Source organism: Macaca fascicularis, chromosome 14, assembly GCF_037993035.2.
Source record: "Macaca fascicularis isolate 582-1 chromosome 14, T2T-MFA8v1.1".
Lineage (NCBI taxonomy): Eukaryota > Metazoa > Chordata > Mammalia > Primates > Cercopithecidae > Macaca > Macaca fascicularis.
The window spans coordinates 95,343,500-95,362,851 of NC_088388.1; the positions used below are offsets into that span (position 1 = coordinate 95,343,500).

Below are 19,352 nucleotides of genomic sequence, written 5' to 3' on the forward strand. Positions count from 1 at the left end.
CAGAAGAAATTCTAAGGTGTTTAGAGGTAACTGAAAAAAATGTCACTATCTTTATGGCTTCAACCTAACAATGAAGCTGAATGTGTCTACTCTCAGCTTGAATGAAATAAAATGGCAACCACAACCAAATGACCTTGTTCACTTTATGCTAGTAACATCTTCCTCTGTTGTTGAAAAAAAAAATGCTCGGGCTGGCTCAGAGCCTAAGATGTGATCCACAGACACCCCACGCCACCCCCCAAGATTGTACGAGTCATAAAGAAGTGATTGGAAGAGCTGTGCTCTAACTGAATCAAGAGATAGGGAGGCAGAGAGGGGACTGTGTTACCGTAAAAATTCTTTAGATTTAATATCTGTTTGGGAAAATTTTTCTTTGTTGGTTTGCTCTTAGGAGCAGATCCCGTACATTTCTTTTTTCCAGTTCTATTAAATCCCTAAACAGAGCTGAGTTTTAAGGGCTTAGGGCTGCCCTTGGGAAATAGGTGATTATACTCTCTGCTTAGGGTTTTAGTGATAAGAAAAAAAGAGGCAGTGGATTGAATTCCCCTCCCCCAGGCCAATTTCTCAGTGACTCTCTTTTATAGTTCCCCGTTAAAGCAGAGAGGTATTTAAAAAATGAAGTGGTGACACATATAAAATCCCATCTATCAATCTGCACTTTTCAATTGTTATGTGTATATGAGAAAGAGATAGACAAACAGATGGAGAGACGGATGTATATAGCTGAAAGACTAGTCAATTCCTTAGTAGGAGGCTCTACAGAATATTTTCCTTCTTTTTTTAATATTTCATGTAATTATTTCACAAGGGGTAGTCGCTTGGGAATCTTTACCCTACAGAAATATTAGAAGTATAATTGGGAGGATCTGGGGGGAAAAAAATCAGTACTCCCTCTAAAAATAAATTTAATGAATCAAACTCTACTCCTATAAATGTATTTCTTAAACTGGAACCCTAAGTTCCTCAGAATATGGCCACATATAGACTGATTTGTTCATTACTTCTAGGAAGGGTATTCAACAATTAATATAGCTTGGCTCTCCCCCTTCCACCATGGCTGGACCTTGTCCCCCAGATATCTTCAGACCCTCCTCACTAGTACAAAACATTCCCAACTTTGTCACTGTTCCTTTCAATCCCTCCTCAATAAATATATGTAAGAAGAGGCTGAAATTTGAGAAACAAAATCAAAATATCAGGGAACTATGCAAAGTGTGTCACACCAAAAGAAGCCTTAAAAGTGATACAAGTCACATACCAAGTGCCACTTACTGTTTTTCCAAGAAGCAAAGTAAATATCAGAGAAGTTAAGGGACATGACTAAATTGTCCTACTAGGTAGTATCAGAGCCAGCACTAGGACCTTCAATACCCAATCCCCTGACCAGTACTCTCAAACAGTATCGCTACTAATAAGTATAGTAAGTAGGTATAATATAGTATGACTATATCACTCCTTCTTTATTATTTGTTGTGAAGGCTAAGATGGAAAAAATGAGGCTGTTAGAGTAATTTCCTATCAAAAAGAGTGACAGAGTTTAGAAGCAGTGCTCTTCAAGATGGGAATGTGCTTACTTTTCCCCATCTGCTGTACCCGCTAACAAAGTCTTCTGTGACCTAGAAGATCGAATGCAATTACATTGCCCATATCTATTTGCTATGCTGTTTGAGTCTCCCAAGGGCAGCATAACAGTACAAAGGGAGTGACATCTTTATGAGGTTAACCCTTTTCTATTTTAAGGGTAGACTACTGAAGGCAGATGTGTTCCATGGAGCGCAGCAAGAATGCTTGAAATTTGGTAGTTAGAAGGAATGACAGCATGATCCAGGAGGGAAAAAATTAATTATTGTTTAGAGGAACAGTGATCTGAAGAAGCCTAGGAGAATGTTGATGCACATTAAGTGAATGTGAATTGACAAAGGGGGAACTTGTATGAATTATAATTCATTGAGAAGAGACAAAGAGAAAGCAGGGAAACTAATGTTTGTTAAGCTCTTCCATGTACCAGAAAAAACTGTAGGCTCATTCATAAACTGTATTATCTCATCTAATCCCCACAACCTTTCCAGATAGCCACTATTATCCTGAAAAGCAGAGTTATGAGGCTCAATGACGTTAAGTAACCAGTCCAAGATAACACAGCTAATGAAACAGAATCATTTTCCATGCTAAAATTTTCCAGCTCTGATTCCGTTAAATTTTGCTACTTACAAACCACCCCAAAAGTTAGTGGCTTAAAACAATGATGTAATATTTCTCATAATTCTGTGGATTGGCTGGGCAGTTCCTCTGCTGGTTTCACCTGGGCTCACTTGTGTGGCCACATTGAACTGGAAGATTGACTGGGTCCAAGATGGCCTCACTCGTGTGTGGGTAGTTGGTGCTGATTAGAGTTGGGGCACCTTGGTTCTCTGCATGTGGATGCTTATCTCCCAATTAGCTAGACTGGCTTCCTTACATGTTGGTCTCGGGCCAGTGTTCCAAGAGGGCTTCATAAAGGCCATCTCAGAAGTAGCACCTGTCATTTCTATCACATGTTATTGGATAATGCAGTCACGAGGCCAATCGAGATGCAAGGGGGAAAATAGCATCCATTTTTTGATGCAAGGAGTGGCAAAGTTACATTACAAAGGGGCATGTAGGGTGGAAGGGATCATTATGATCATTTAAAAAGCAATCTACCAGCCAGGCATGGTGGCTGATACCTGGAATCCAGCACTTTGGGAGGCTGAGGTGGGCAGATCCTTTGAGCCCTGGAGTTTGAGACCAGCCTGGGCAACATGGCAAAACACTGTCTCAACAAAAAAATACTAAAATTAGTCAAGGGTGGTGGCGTGCACCTGCAGTCCCAGCTACTCAGGAGGCTGAGGGTGGGAGGATCGCTTGAGCCCAGGAGACAGAGGTTGCAGTAAGCAGAGATTGTGCAAACTGCACTCCAGCCTGGGTGACAGAGTGAGACCCTGTTTCAAAACAATAACAAACAAAAAAGACAATCTAACACAGGCTCTAAACTCCATGCTACTCCTACTACCAAAATATTAATAAAAATATCAAATTTCCCCTGTTCTTTTTATAGGTTTATTAAAAATCCTTAATCAAATGACTACTTTTTATAACCTGGAATAGATGTCAGGAAAACTTGGGTTCTAGTCCAAGATCTATTGCTATGGGTTCTTGGAGGCTTTCTCTTTAAAAAAAAAAAAAAATGAGCTTTAAGGCCAGGCGCAGTGCCTCACGCCTTTCTGGAGGCCAAGGTGGGTGGATCACTTGAGGTCAGGAGTTCAAGACCAGTCTGGCCAACATGGTGAAACCCCATCTCTACTAAAAATACAAAAAAAAAAAAAAAGAAAGAAAACAAAAAAGAAAAAAGAAAAAAATTAGCCGGGCATGATGGTGGGTGCCTGTAATCCCAGCTATTTAGCAGGCTGAGGCAGGGGAATCATGCGAACCCGGGAGGCAGAGGTTGCAGTGAGCCAAGACTGAGCCATTGCACTCCAGCCTGGGCCAAAGAGTAAGACTCCATCTCAAAAAAAAAAAAAAAAAAAGCTTTGGCCAGGTATGGTGGCTCATGCCTGTAATCCCAGCACTTTGGGAGGCCAAGGCAGGTGGATCACAAGGTCAGGAGATCGAGACCATCCTGACTAACACGGTGAAACCCCGTCTCTACCGAAAATACAAAAAATTAGCAGGGCGTGGTGGTGGGCGCCTGTAGTCCCAGCTACTCGGGAGGCTGAGGCAGGAGAATGGCATGAACCCAGGAGGCGGAGCTTGCAGTGAGCCGAGATCACGCCACTGCACTCCAGCCTGGGCGACAGAGCAAGATTCCATCTCAAAAAAAAAAAAAAAAAAAAAAAAAAAAGCTTTAATTTCTTCATCTATGAAAAGAGGATTTGGTCTGTGTTCTAAGGGCTCATACGACTCTATAAATTGTAGAATAGTGTCCTATTTTTAGACTAATATGAACTGGCCCTCTAGGGGGATGGACAGGATAGAGATGAGAGAAGGCTAGAAATGAGATGGCTTCTGTTTTGCAACTCACTCTCTTTCATTGCTCTGGGTGCAGAATTTGAGAGGTAAGGAGCAAACAGAACTCCTGCCCATATGTGGTTGTAATCTTACATGATCTGGCTGCTACTCAGTTTTCATTTATTATATGCTAAAGCAGCATGGGTCCTCCACCATTGTACCAAGGATTAAAGTACAAGTTGTCACTTTAAGGGCTTCTAGACCTGGTTAGACAAAACAATTCCCATGCAACACGCACTCACATTAGCTAAGCAGATCGGAGAGGTGAAAGGGCTCCTGAGCCAGTGTCTTCGTGAGGGAAATGCTTAGCTGGGAGCTCTCTCAGAAAGATATTGTTGCCTAGTCTTTGGAAGATCAGGTTCCCAAGGAGAAAACTAATGTTTAATTTAGCACAAAGACAGCTCAGAGTCACTCTCTGGGGGACTGAGCCTGCAAACAGATCCACATGCAAAGAATCTAAGGAAGAAAAGGAAACTCTCTTGGGTGCAGTGGCTCCAGGAACTTGGGCCCAAACTTTACTAAACGGTTGCCTCTGTCTGTTGTTTCTGTCAGGAGGATAGCTCCTCTTTCCTGTTTACTCTCATGTCTGCACTTTGCACTTTAACACTTCCGCGAAACAACCAAATGGGATAATACACTAGCACATACTTTGTGCTGTCTGAAATTAAGTACTGCGGTGTGACAATCAAATGTGCAAGCCTTAGCCGGTTTAGCAAGTATCAGAAACTTAGGTGAATAGAAACATCAACAACAACAAAAAACCCTTATTTCTCAGCTGCTTAGCCAGAGAATGTTTTTATTTTTACATAATTTAGACTCCAGAGACCTCCAGAAATGAGCATTTTACACATAAGTAAGACACAGTACAGTACATATTGTACTCAATTAAGCTACCTCTTTGCACCCTGGTTACCAGGACTCTAAGAGATTATACTGTGTATCCAACAGACTCCCGGTACATTATTAGAGGTTGTAGCAGACTTTTGTCTTAACTAAATTTTCTTAGAAACAGACATGTAATTAACTTTCTACTGAAATCTATGAGAGCTACCTGAGGAGAACTCTGTTGTACAATGAGGCATTTAAGGTGTTGGGCTTCATGTGGGTGAGAGTTATTAGAGGGCTGGATAAGAATCACAAATATAACTCAGCCACATTTCTGACAAAAGATAAATTTTAAAGCAAAAATGTTAATGATTCCATGTTAATGTATGAATCTGCCAGAATGACTCAGGAAGTAAGAACACTGTTAGAAACAAAACAACCCAACTATGTTTGACACTACATTTCCTAAGCATTATTACCATCAAGAAAGGGGAGGAATCTCAGGGTTAAATCACGGGGAGTAAGCAAGAGAAAAAAAAAAAAAAAAACAGATAAAAATTTTTGACTACATTCTCTGTTCTGAGTTTGGACAATAAATCCATCCTTGCCCAAATATAATCTACTAAAGAACAGACTATTTGTTTTCTAACCCTGTCACTTCATAGAAACATCATGCTTTCAATTAAGAATTATCATCACTAAAACTTGCTTTGAACCCTTGGCAACATCTTCCTCATGTTTTTTTTTTTTTTTATGGGAAATCGCACTTGAGGAGGTACTGAGTAAAGAAGGGATTCTGAGGTGAGAGCCACATCAAGGCATGGAAATTTCAACATGCTCCTGCTTAGGGTTGGAAAGAGGGCAAATCTGTGTTGCCTACTTATCTGCAGATGCAGTAAGTTAGCAACTTTAGCCAGGGATCTGGCTTTCAAAAGCATAAATTTAAATCTCCACAGTAGGGAGTTTCTAACCTTTTGTGCCTCTAGGACCAAATTCATTTAAGAATTATTCATTAATTTCAATTAACAATTCAATTAAATTGGTTTTTCTATTCAGTTCCAATGATTCAAAACTCTCAATAGATGGTTTAAATTTCTCATTTACCTACTAAGCCCACACTTTACACTTGCTGGGTAACTGAATGGAAACCCAGACTGAATTCTAGAAGTAAGGAGTCAAGTGGACATTCACTCTACTCAACTTCTAGATTAGGAGTCCTAGAACCCTAGGATTGGAAGAGGTAGTACTTGGTCCCATTCTCAAGAAGGACACTATTTAACATTCTAGGGAGATGTAAATCTATCCCAGGTGATGTCTTCATATTCAACTATTGAGGGAACTGATAAATGATACTCTTCACTAACCATTTTAAGTAAACACTAAAAAGAAAAGCCATGCTCTTCCTCTAAATGTCTAAGGCATTACTGGAAACAGAATTCTGGGCTGGGAAACCTATGAATCTGATTCAGGTATGTTACTTCACACACTAATAGTAACAACTAGAATTTATTGAGCCTTTACGAGGTGCTAGGCAATTGCTTCATTTAATCAACAGCTCTAAGAAGTTAATTCTATTACTATCACTCCATTTCACAGTCGAGAAAACAGAGGCAAGGTAATTTAATTGACCTATCCAAGAAAACACAACTAAGTGGTAGAGGGGTGATTTGAAATCTGATCGTCTCACCTCAGAGTTAAGATCTCAGGCTCTTAACTGCCATGCTTCTTTGCCTCCTTATACAAGCCAACTGAAACAGTTCTATTTCTAACCCCACTCACCTCCCTTCTACACTGTAAATTCAAAGACGGCAAAGGGTATACTGAAGTGTCCATCAATGTATTCCTGGCACAGTTCATGGCACAGAAGAGCTGTACAAAGATTATTTACTGAATTAATGATATTTTCCCAAACTCTAAAAAGGACCCATGCATACAATCTTGATGTAAGAGTTTAAAACCTTTGTTAAAACATTAAGACCTTTGGAGAGCTATGGCATGTGTCAGTATTGTCATTTGCCCATTTTCATTTCCATTCCTTCAGTAATTTGGCTATGGTAGGGTCCAGCTTTCTAATTGTCCTCAGCCTGTGGAGAATATGTGAACTTCTCTCTTCATGTCCTCTATAGGGAAGTAGAATAGCCTTTGCTCTTTTACCTCTGTTTCTCACAAATGTGTAGGCAAAGGTTGAAGCTGGTCAATAGCCCACTAACTACCGTCAGCATCCCAAGCATCATGCCATGAATCAGGGAGGAAGAAGATGTTGGTTTTTCTCCTTTGCCATCTTTCCTTAGGGTCCCTTACCTTTGCCTTGTAAACAAGAACCAAATGGGGGAAACTGGTATCCAACTGGACCTTAAGACAAGTAAAAAATTTGTAACACATCTATTTACAAGCAAAGAAATAAGTACATCTCAAAGACCATCTATAATAATGCTTTTCTCATGAATTTTTGTTCATGATTTTTTTAATAATGAGAAGATCTTTTCCACATTAGTATACAGGCAGACTCATTTGTTGGGAAGACTTATTTACACATCAAGAGAGTATATACACTTTTACCAACAGGGCAATTCTTGTTTGCACTGGAAGGCCCAGTGAACCTAAGAAGCGAGGTATAGCTTGGTCTGCTTCTTTTACTTCCTCTTCTGCATCTAGCTAGTGTGCTTTAAAACTATCTCCTTTTAGTGTCAAAGGGCATGTCACGCAGTATATAACTCACCATGAATGGGAGAAGTGTGTAAATAGCAAGGCATTAAGCAGCTCAAGGGACTTGAAGATAGGTAGTGCAGAGCACTTAGGCAATGCGCTATGAGAAGAGGCTGCTGGAGGGGAAATGTAATACTTGTCTTCAAGTATATGAAGGATTATTATTGCATCATAGCTGCTGATTCCTCGGAGCCATCCTTGCTCTACCGTTTTCCAGGGCTTCTGATTTGCTCTTACCAGACCTCCAGGCCCTCCAGGATGTGGATCAATCTCATTTATCCCCCTCAGTACTCATGTCCAACCACACTCAGTCAAGCTCTGCTCTCTGTTCCCCAAACACTTAACCTACATGCCTGCACTCAGCAACCCCAATCCCACATTTCTGTATTTTCTCCCTCTTCTCAGGCCCTGCTGGTGACGCATGTTCTCATATAGCTATCCCTGGCCTATATTTGAATCTCTCTACTACCAACTACTAGCGGTACTCATGTTTGGAGCACCTACTATGTATCAGGCACTATGCTGACTGTTTTGCTAAATAACTTTAGCTGTTTTTTGCAGATGAAGATACTGATACCAAGAAAATAACAAAAGTATTTTCTCATATTCATACAGCTAGTAGGTATAATATAGAGACCTGAATATGGGTCTAACTATAAAATCTATGCATTAAATTATTCCATTTACTCTAAGCTTCAGTTTCCTTATGTGTAAAATGGGACAAATGTTGATTACTCACCTGTTTTTTGCAGGCATTACATAAAATAGGTAATTAAAAAGCCTTGCACATTTTAGGACTCAGTAAATATTTATTCCTCTCTTCCTCTGATTTTTCTGTATCAGTTTTGGTCCATTCTATCTGGTTAGTACTTTTCCTGTTACATTATTGAAGTGGTCTTTCATTCCATTAGGCTGTAAGTAAGCAGGGACTATGTCTTTAGCTGTATTTCTCCTTATCCTCCCAGGAAGCCTGCTGGAGTGTGACGGAAATTAGCATGAAAATGCAAAAGAAAAAATTTCGAATTGGTTTCACTAAACATTGCCCTGCCTATGAACATAAACATATATAAGGGTCTGGATTAAAGAACAAGAAAGCGGTAGAATCCATTCAGAAAGGCTTAGCTGCCATGCATAGCAGAACTGGGTGACTGTTTTCAGATTCCCTTTCAGGCCTTCTTAGATTAAATAACAGTGCTAAACACAAACACAAACAACAACAACAACGAAAAAACAAAAACAGCTAATTATGGCCACTCTCTTAGGCATATTTAATTGCTATGTCTAAGAATATCTGAAAGCCCATATTTAAACATATTGGTATTTAAAAATGTTTATAATACAGAAGCCGTAAGTGACTAAACATTAAGATTTAGAAACATTTGATGAACATCACCTACCAATATTATTTCAAAGAAAGCACACGCCTTCTATAAACAAACATTGACCTAAACAAGCAAGATATCTTGGTTTATATAATAACATCACCTGGATGTCAAAGAAAGGTTTTTATCAATTTTTGGTAAAGTATTATACTAACTCTTTTCTCCACTTGAACCCTTTTGCCTTTGTGAGATCTTATAATTATATTTACTTGAAATAAGTGGTAGGAAGGTCCTAGATAGATAAGAATTCTTTTTTTAAAAAAAAAAAACTTTGTTCTAGAAAACAACAAAAATAGGTCAGTTTTTAAGGAAATGATGGCTGCATACATAAATAATATAAACACTCCTATCACTGTCCTGGGAGGACATTTATCACGTAGACAGCCATAGACACCCAGATCTGGCCTCCCACTTACAGGTCTCAACTTTTTAATTGTCAATTGGAAACTTGATTATTATCAGTTAAAAATAACCAGGGTACTCTGGCAATGATTTAACTTGTTTGACTTTCTTAAGCTAACAATTAACATTTTAGACTATTGTTGACAAAATATTTAACTTTCCCATGCATGCGTGTAAACAACTTTTCTAATATTCCTTAGATGTTCTGGGGGACACACCTTTCCAAAGCTTCCCAGGTCTGTGCAGAGGCCTGTAAAGTAGATGCATTCAAAGACTCCAAAGACTTTCATAGCATTGCACTAGGATTTCCTGGGACTTTCAGGAACACTTAAGTATACGGATATGTCAGTCTTATCTTGACAGCACGAAATTTGAAATGCCAATCCCTCTATTTACAATAAGAGCTATTTCATCATTTAAAACAGACAGCTGAAAGCTGAGTATACATTTAACCCCTAGAAAAACTGGTATTATCATTCATTGTTTAGAAGTTTATTACTAGTAGTAAGTTTATTACAACTAACACTAGTATTGCATTTTGGCAGTGCTTAAGTTTTTCTAAAGCTTGTTCAGAAAAACACACTCATTTGCTTCTCTCAACAAGCTGGGGCAGCATGATTGTCCTCTCTGTTCCACAGATGACTGCTAAGTGACTTGTCCTAGGTAACCCAGATGGTGATCCAGCAGGCACAAAACCAAGGGATGTAGGCTCCTTGTCTGATCTGTTTTCTTTCCTCCACATGACATTAGAGAAAAGATAATCTCTGAAGCCATTGATGACATGGAACCACTTATCTTCTCATCCTAGCAATACAATCTATGCAACAGAAAAAGAGCTTGTCTCAGGCAAAAGGGAAAGATTAATAATGTACCACAGAAGCTCTAAACCTTACTGTTCCATGGACCAGCAATTATTCAGTTTTACAGTTCATTCAAAGATTCAAACATACTTCACCAGAAAATGAGTTAGTGCCTAAAGTCTGCTCCAAGTGGTTAGAAATGCAGATATGCTCAAAGCCCTATAATCCGGGCCCTCTGAAAGGCCCTGTTCCTGCAGTCTCTGCAGCACTGGGGCTTCCCCTGAACTTGTACTTGAGCTAAATGAAGAAATTGGCTGAGTAAGGGCTGTAGAATTAGGCTCTCAATGTGGACAGAATTAGAACTGGCTTGGAGGTTATTATTGCATTGTTTTTGAAACTTAAGGCTATTGAAAGGATTCAGACATTATATATTCCTTGCTGTATAACACCCATGAAAGTCAACATTATCCCACCAAACAGAAGTTGTCCTTTCACCTTCATTCAACAAATATTACCCACTGTCTTCAAGGCATTGTACTAGAAAGTATGCAAGATACAAAGCTTTCATCTGAGGACACAGCACATATTTGATTTTAGATGATCAATATTCTCTCCCTTTCTCCAAAGGACATTTATGACCACTTATGGCATACAAATTAACTCTTAAAGTTACACATTCAACACACCCAAGCCACATAAATCCGGTTATGGACACAGTAGCAATAAAATTAAGAAAAAATTCTGACACCCTGAACAAAGGCCCTTTTAAAATTAATAGCATATCTGAAAATAAGAGGAGCCTGAGTAAAGTAAGACTTGCCGATGTAATGGGCTTGGTGAATCACTTCCAAATGCCCAGGCCTCCCTTTGGACACAATGTTATCAGGTTAATACAGCACTTGCATCACCATCTCTGAGTACCGTGCTGAGTAACAACAGGCCAAATTTAGAAGCTAAAATGGAGAGGGAATTTCCAAAAACCCATGCAATGCCACATATTTTCAATGAAAAGCAACTACTAGAAATATACTATCTATCCCTTGCCCTCCTAACTTACACTGTGCCTCTCTGCATTATCACTACACCTGGAAATGGAGCTCCTCTAAGGAAATGTCTCAGGAGATGGCTGGTGGTTAGAAGACAGAAAGAGTCCCTCCTAGGACAGGGGTAGCACAGCAGCCAGCTCTGGCTTCTGCAGCAGTAAGCTTTCAGTCGGGAAGGGCCAGGCACTGCTCCCTTACTTCCCTCCCAGCATGGGTATTGCTACTGTAAAGTTACAATGACCACTAAAGTTGGTTTCATTTCCCATCATGAAACATCCTAGAAAAAAAAGGCTGCCTTAGCTTACTTCCAAGTTGGACAAAAGCAGAAGCTCAAAGAACAAGGCCAGAGGCAAACATGCCACCTTTCCTTCAGAGGCTGGGCTCTGAAGGCCACAAGGGAAGCCCACTCTGGCTCTTCACAGCCCCCTCCGGTCCTGGCACCCAGGCCAGAGATCAGTCTTCTCTGCTCAGGGTTGGGCTGGGTGCCTCACTCGCGGTTCCATCCCCAGAAACACTTACCAGGAGACTGTGAAGCACACAAAGCCGCATTATTGGGAGACTTGCAGACAGATTATAAATTTACTGGGGACAATCAAGGCATTTAGATACTTTTGGCTGCAGATGCTGGTGACACACACATACATACAAACCTCATTCTTCCCTCCATTTGAGCAATTCTTTACCCCGCTCCTTTACCCTAACATCTTTTTTTCACAAAACAACCTCCCACTGCTTTCCTAGGGAATTCCAAGGAGAAGTGGGAATAGAGCAGGTGGTAGAAAAGGATATTAGGCTTTGAAGCTTTAATATAACCCCACAAGCTAATGCTATTCAAAGGTAAAACTGTAAACCCTGTGCAATTTAACTGTTGGTAGTTATTTTTCATCTGGAGCTGACGTCAAGGAGTCCCATTTCTAGGTAGCCCCAGTAAATGTGTTCATGGTTGGGGAGGAAAGCACCATTCTACTCCCCAGAGGTTCCCAGAGCCTTCATCACCACGGACCCAGGCAAGGGATTAAGGGAAGCCAGAAAGAGCCATCCTGAGCGCCTGGCCAGAGGATGTCCTCTCCCGAGAGCTCAATATCAGGCTCCTTTGGAGGAGCAGTTAGACACAATAGCACCATCTCCTTTGGGCTTTTTGAGTACTTTGGGGCTTGCATGGCCATTTCCTGTTGCTCTTGCTAGGGCTGACCTGGGTGAACTGGAGCAGACATAGAATCCAGAAGCCCCATGGAGCTCCAAAAGGGAGGAAACCTGCAGGGCCACAGGGCAGGGCTCCACCTTCCACGAGAGGCCACTGGCCCAGCAGCTTCGGGGGAAGCCTGCAAACAGCGGGCAGTCACCTGACCAGGACTGGCACTGAGAATCAATGATCCAAGGGATTCTCCTCTGGGATGGGGTGTGTCTGCGCCTCTGGGGAAGAACTTCCAGCCAGAAACTTAATCAGAACTTTTGGGTTTGCTATCCTGTCACCAGGAGTGGCTGAAGACAGGTATTTCCTAGGAAGATGATCTGTGTAAATAGCTGCTTCGTGCCTGTCCACTTAACGAATGCTAGAAGTGAGCGTTACTGGATTGGACGGGAGTGCTTGGGAAAAGAATCGAGATGTCGCTCAGGGGTGAGGGAGTCTAGAGGGCATCAGAGAGTAGGCCTCTTAAGAAACAGTGCCTCCCTAGTTTCTCTTTGGGATATTTTCCGCCAATTTTGTTTTTGACTGAGGGGACATTCGGGGAATTTGCTCTTTGTTACAGCTTACCATTTATGTTCTCTTAAGTGAAGAAGAAGGGGTCACTTCAAAAGGGAGAGGGGAAATGGGGCAAGAGAAAAAGGCTTTGATAAAGGCCAGCTGGGCTGATAAATGCTTTGGGGCTGCAAAATGGCTTGGAGGCCTAATCAGGGTTGGCTGGCCAAAGCCGGAGGATCCATGAGATAGAACCTTCCTCAGTGGCTCAGATCTTGCCAGCTGGTAGCCTCTTCTTTTACAAGCTGTGGACCCCAGAGAGCCTCTGGAAAACTTGGGCGTCTTATCAGTTAAGGAACAGCCTATAAGTGAAGGAAATCTCAGGGGTGAGCACCAACAGAACATGATGAGTAGGCGCATGAAACCACCCAAACAACACACCCAATGGCCTTTGAGGTAGTCAGGTGACATCTTGGCCTTCTTCACTGCCATCCACTCTACCTTAGGCCAAAGCAACCTCTACCCTCACAAAAGGCCACAGGACCACAGCCAGAACCATGAGAAAGCCAGGTGCTTACCGCAATCAGGGCTGAGTTCCTCTGGTCCCCTGGGGTTGAAGCAGGTGGCTGCTGCTCTCCGTTTATCCCACCACTGCCACCATTATTGCTACTGTTCAGCAGGTGCTGCTGGTGGTGATGGTGATAGTCTGGTGGGGGCGGTGGGGCTGCTGTTGCTGCTGCTTGGGAGGCCGCAGGAGGGGCAGCAGGGGGCGGTGGAGGGGCTGTAGTGGTGGCAGCAGTGGCGGTGGCCTTGGTGTGTTTGCCAGCCTTCCTTGCCCCCTGGCCATGCTGTACAAGGCTCAGGAGTTGCAAGGTGCTCTCTCTTTCCCGGTCTGAGCTCTCGGCCCTACCTCGTTCATAGCGTCCTTCACAGCTCAGGTGGTGTTGGCGGCAGACAGCGATCCGAGCCCGGAGGCGCTCCACGATAGCACTGTGCACTCTCGGGGTGACTGAGCCCCCTCCAAGGAGCCCCGCCCCAGAGGCCCCCCCTAGCCCTCCTGCGGGGGCCTGTGGGGGCGCTGTGTCCCCCATCTTACTGGACACAATGATTGCTGCCTCTGGGATGGTGAGGTGGAAAGAGACTACTGCTGGCTATTGCAGGCAAGTCTGTTTTTGACAATGTGAGCTCAGTGTTCAGGGCCACATGAATAGAGGTCTTCAGAGGTTGTGGGGGAGCCGTGGAGAAGGTGTGGGGGAGGGGAGTTAGTAAAAAGAGGGTGGGGAGAAAGAATAGAAATCAATTGGGGGGAGGATAAGTTGGAAACAAACCCTGATTAACTTACTCTAATTGCATTTGACAGCTCTGGAGAAGTTGGACAGAGTTGGTGGATTTTTTTTCCCCCACCAAGCTGATAAGAGCCACTAGGTACTTCGTAAACACACGATCTGGGGGTTAGATCAAGAATTCAGGGATTGTCCAGCAAGAGACAGAAACACACAGCAAAAGGAATTGAGAGAGGTATTAATAGAGAGGACTCCCCCTCACCTAGTTGTTTCCGACAATTCTTTATGGGGATGTTTCTGCAGAGAAACACATTTCTACCATGTCTATGTAACCGGCAGCCTTGACTTTTCCTCAGGTTAAATAAAAAACCAAAACAAAACAAAACAGTGCTGTTTCAGAAGATGTTTAAGTCACTGTTCAAAATGTGCAAAAATCAAGGGAGACTGTCTTTTGGCTTTTAATTTTTCCTCCCTTTCCTTTCGCTCCGGTGTTTTCTCCTCTTTGGGGATACTGTAGGATGTTGTCTTCTCCCAAAAGAGGGAGACAGCTTTTCAACTGTTAACAATGTCAGTAATTGGACTTTTGGACCATGCTTTTTTCTTCAGCTAATCCAATCACCGGTAAAATCCTCACTCCCTCTAAGGTTTCCTAGCCTTAAATGAAAAGCAATCTTAAGTCGCTAGCCACTGAGAGAGATCCTTCAACACATTTTTTTCTTTCCCGCTTACGTTTCTATTCCTCACCCCCGGCTCTATTCTAATACAGTATCAAGAGAGACAAACTCTTCCGAGAGTAATTTACAAACGATGGTCAAACTTACAAACTTCCAGCAAATTGCACCGAGTCATGTCCAGCCACTTTTCTGTCCACTTTTGTACATTCCATCCCCGGCCAGTGGATCTGAGGGTCTGGACTCGCAATAAGCAATGTGGTTCTATCTCCTGTATTCGCTCCGCTTTATGGATTTAAAAAAAAAAAAAAAAAAAGTAGCTTGAATTTTCCTTTCTCTTTCTCGTCTGTTGTTAGCCGCTTTGCTGACACTGGCTCCCGCCCGGAGTCACGGCGATACACAGGCTTTCATTGTGCTCCGATAGGAGAGGGAGAGAAAGAGAGAGAGTGAAACAGAGAGGGAGAAAGAGAGAGCCAGCAAGCTGCAGATGGGGGTGGGGGGGCGGGGAGAGGGCGGGAGAGCTCGTTCGAGGCTCCCTGGTGGAAGGCTGGTGCCACTGCGCGAGTGAGTAATCGCAGCCAGGCACCGGGGAAAGGGGAACGCAGAGGGCCTCCCAGTGGCTGAAGAGGTAAATCCCAAGGCCTGCGCATCTCAGCTGCCCTCGCTCAGCTCAGCCTCAGACTCCGTTAAGTGGGGAAGGCTGGGGAAATTCCCCAGCCTCTACACAACCATTTCACCAGCTCTAAATGTTTAAGAAATTCCGGGCCAGGAATGTGTTTTCCCTTTCAGCCCTACATTACGCCCTCCTGAGGATATAATTTTCATTTTTCAATATATTGTAAATGACACCACTGAGCAACCTAGCACGAGCTATGTGAGCACCGAGGAAATGTTCATTAATAGAATAAGGAAGATATGAATGTGTGTGTTGATGGCGGAAGGGATTGCGAGTGGCGAGGAGAGGTAATCACATTGTTAGCTCCTAAAGGGCAGGCAGGTGTAGCGTTTGTCTACCTGCCTGCCCATTTGTGTGTCTCTGGATAAGTGAGTCTGGGTGATCACAGGCAAATCAGTTGGAATAAATAAAATATTTTATGAGAATGATACCATTAGCGATACCAGTTCTAGAAAAAAAGGTTTTTATTTGACAATGCATGACTGCCTATGAAAAACCAAATATAAGACCTGAGGTATCCTTAGCTACCTGGTGCACATATACAATGAGGAAAGTCAATGTGTAGCAGCTGAGTTTCAAAAAGTTTTTTTGTTTGTTTGTTTTTTTAAATGGAGTCTTGTTATGTTGCCCAGGCTGGAATTGAACTCCTGGGCCCAAGTGTTCCTCCCACTTGAGCCTCTTGAGTCGCTGGAACTACAGGTACTCACCACTACTGCACCTGGCTCTGAGTTTCAAGAAGTTTAATAATAGAAACCAAATAGATCTCACACAGATCATTGTCCCCTCATTTTCAAGTGATCCAACCTTTAAAATATCCAATCTTGGCCAGGCACGGTGGCTCACGCCTGTAATCCCAGCACTTTGGGAGGCTGAAGCAGGCGGATTACCTGAGGTCAAGAGTTCAAGACCAGCCTGGCCAACATGGTGAAACCCCGTCTCTACTAAAACTACAAAAATGAGCTGGGCGTGATGTCACATGCCTGTAATCCTAGCTACTTGGGAGGCTGAGATGGGAGACTTGCTTGAACCCAGGAGGCAGAGGTTGCAGTGAGCTGAGATCATGCCACTGCACTCCAACCTGGGCGACAGGGCGAGTCTCTGTCTCAAAACAAAAAAAAAGCCCAATCTTATTCTGGATTGTGCTTGTTGTTTTCAGTTATGAAGATTAAATTAAGGTGAGCACAATACTGCAACAGTTAGGACGAAAAATATTCTGGGTATCCTAATTTGGAAGTCATTTAGATTTGAGGTCTCAAATAATACACCTTCAATAATCTAAGTAAACTCTGGCATTTCATTAATATGGTCCTGTTTCAAACTGAGCTATGGAGAGAAATCGGCAAAATCAAGGCAAACATCTCAATACTGGATTTATTTGCAATTTAGTTCCCTATAGGTTAGCCTACTTTAGTCCATTTTATTTTCACCAATCCTGTTAGCTTGAAAATAGGGACAAATACAGTCAGTTTTTTTTTTTTTTTTTTTTTTTAAAGACCTAGTCTCGCTGTGTCACCCAGGCTGGAGTGCAGTGGCGCGATCTCAACTCACTGCAACCTCCACCTCCCAGGTTCAAGTGATTCTCCTGCCTCACCGTCCCAAATAGCTGGGATTACAGGCGCGCGCCACCACGCCCGGCTAATTTTTTGTAGTTTTAGTAGAGAGGGGGTTTCACTATGTTAGCCAGGATGGTCTCAATCTCCTGACCTTGTGATCCACCCACCCTGGCCTCCCAAAGTGCTGGGATCACAGGCGTGAGCCACTGCACCCAACCTTCATTGGAACATACTTCTATCTCTATCTGTTCCTTCCAAGGCTAAGTTCCTCACTATTCAAGAGAAAAGCAGAAATATATATTTGTTAGATAAGGAGAATTTGAATGGAGAACTGTCATGAGGTGTCATTAAAGAGGACAAAAATAAAAAACTTTTATTTTTAAAAGTTTAGTTTTAAAAAGTTGTCTTTACCAGACAATATTTTCTTTATACTATAATGAATATTTTACATTCGGCATGAAAGAAACATGTAATATTTAAACTGAAACCATTCCATTCACTCTGTAGCCCTTCAGTAACATGGGATTTGATTAATAACATGCAGTCCTTAGTCAAATCAGCTATTACTAAATGATGTAAACTTTACTTTGCTAGACATGGACATATCCTAAATTGTGAAGCAGGAATTTAATATTCATATTATATTCCAGTGGTGTAGGACACTTCTTTGGAGGGTCTTTTTTTGTACACATTTACCCTTAAATAGACATTTAATTTTTAAGTTGACATTATCATCAACATCTTCATTTCTGTTCTCATCAGTTACAATTAAAAAATTACTTTTATAGCCACAGCACGTCTCATATATTATCCCTCTTAATCCACAAACAATCCTGAAAGATACTATAAGCCCATTTATAAATGAGAAAAACTAAGCCTCATGAAAATTAAAGTACTTGCTCTGGTTCACATAACTAGGAAGTAACAGACGAGAACTCTAATTCAAGACTGATTTCATGGTGTAAGGAAGGTGTCCAGTTTCAATTTTCTGCATATGGCTAGCCAATTCTCCCAGCATAATTTATTTAGTAGGGAATCTTTCCTTACTTGGGTGTTTTTGTCAGGTTTGTGGAAGATCAGATGGTTGTAGGTGGGTGGTCGTATTTCTGAGTTCTCTATTCTGTTTGATCTATGTGTCTGTTCTTGTACCAGTACCATGCTGTTTTGGTTACTGTGCCTTGTAGTATAGTTTGAAGTTGGGTAGCATGAGGCCTCCAGCCTTTTTTTTTTTTTTTTCTTAGGATTGTGTTGGCTATTCAGGCTCTTTTTTGGTTCCATATGAATTTTAAAATAGTTTTTTCTAATTCTGTGAAGAATGTTAATGGTAGTTTAATGGGAATAGCATTGAATCTATAAGTTACTTTGGGCAGTATGGCCATTTTCACGATATTGATTCTTTCTACCCATGAGCATGGATTCCATTTGTGTCCTCTGATTTCTTTGAGCAGTAGTTTGTAGTTCTCCTTGAAGAGGTCTTTCACTTCCCTTGTTAGCCGTATTCCTAGGTATTTTATTCTTTGTGTAGCAATTGTGAATGGGAGTTCATTCATGATTTGGCTCTCTGCTTGCCTGTTGTTGGTGTATAGGAATGCCAGCAATCTTTGCACTTTTATTTTGTATTCTGAGACTTTGCTTAAGTTGCTTATCAGCTTAAGAAGCTTTGGGGCTGAGACAGTGGGGTTTTCTAGACATAGAATCATGTCATCTGCAAACAAAGATAATTTGACTTCCTTTCTTCCTATTTGAATACTCTCTATTTCTTTCTCTTGTCTGATTGCCCTGGCCAGAACTTCCAATACTATATTGAACAGGAGTGGTGAACTCTAGATGGATTAAAGACTTAAATGTAAAATCCCAAACTATAAAAACCCTAGAAGAAAATCTAGGCAATACTATTCAGGACATAGGCACGGGCAAAGAGTTCATGATGAAAACACCAAAAGCAATTGCAAAAAAGCAAAACTTGAAAAATGGGATCTAATTAACTAAAGAGCTTCTGCATAGCAAAATAAAGTCATCAGAGTAAGCAGACGACCTACAGAATGGGAGAAAATTTTTGCAATCTATCCATCTGACAAAGGTCTAATAACCAGAGTCTACAAGGAACATAAACAAATTTATAAGAATAAAACAAACAACCCCATTAAAAAGTGGGCAAAGGACATGAACAGACACTCCTCAAAAGAAGACATTTATGCAGCCAACAAACATACAAAAAAACCCAACATCGCTGATCATTAGAGAAATGCAGATCCAGACCACAATGAGATACTATCTCATGCCAATCAGAATGGCTATTACGTA

The 19,352-nt window shown here is 41.7% G+C and overlaps 1 protein-coding gene across 3 annotated transcripts in view; it reads right to left on the reverse strand.

The window, feature by feature from the left end:
• Positions 1-15,322, reverse strand: part of MAML2 (mastermind like transcriptional coactivator 2) — a 368,167-nt gene extending 352,845 nt beyond the window's left edge. The window contains exons 1-2 of one of the 3 annotated variants that reach the window (XM_005579421.5): positions 14,970-15,322; positions 13,444-14,080 (exon numbers count right to left, since the gene is read on the reverse strand). In XM_005579421.5, coding sequence (XP_005579478.1) covers positions 13,444-13,956 — 513 coding nt within the window. In that variant the 5' untranslated portion in view covers positions 13,957-14,080; positions 14,970-15,322. Of the gene's footprint in view, positions 1-13,443 lie in introns of all 3 variants that reach the window. The other 2 variants (XM_015435626.4, XM_015435625.4) reach the window with 2 other exon arrangements.
• Positions 15,323-19,352: the final 4,030 nt, after the last annotated feature.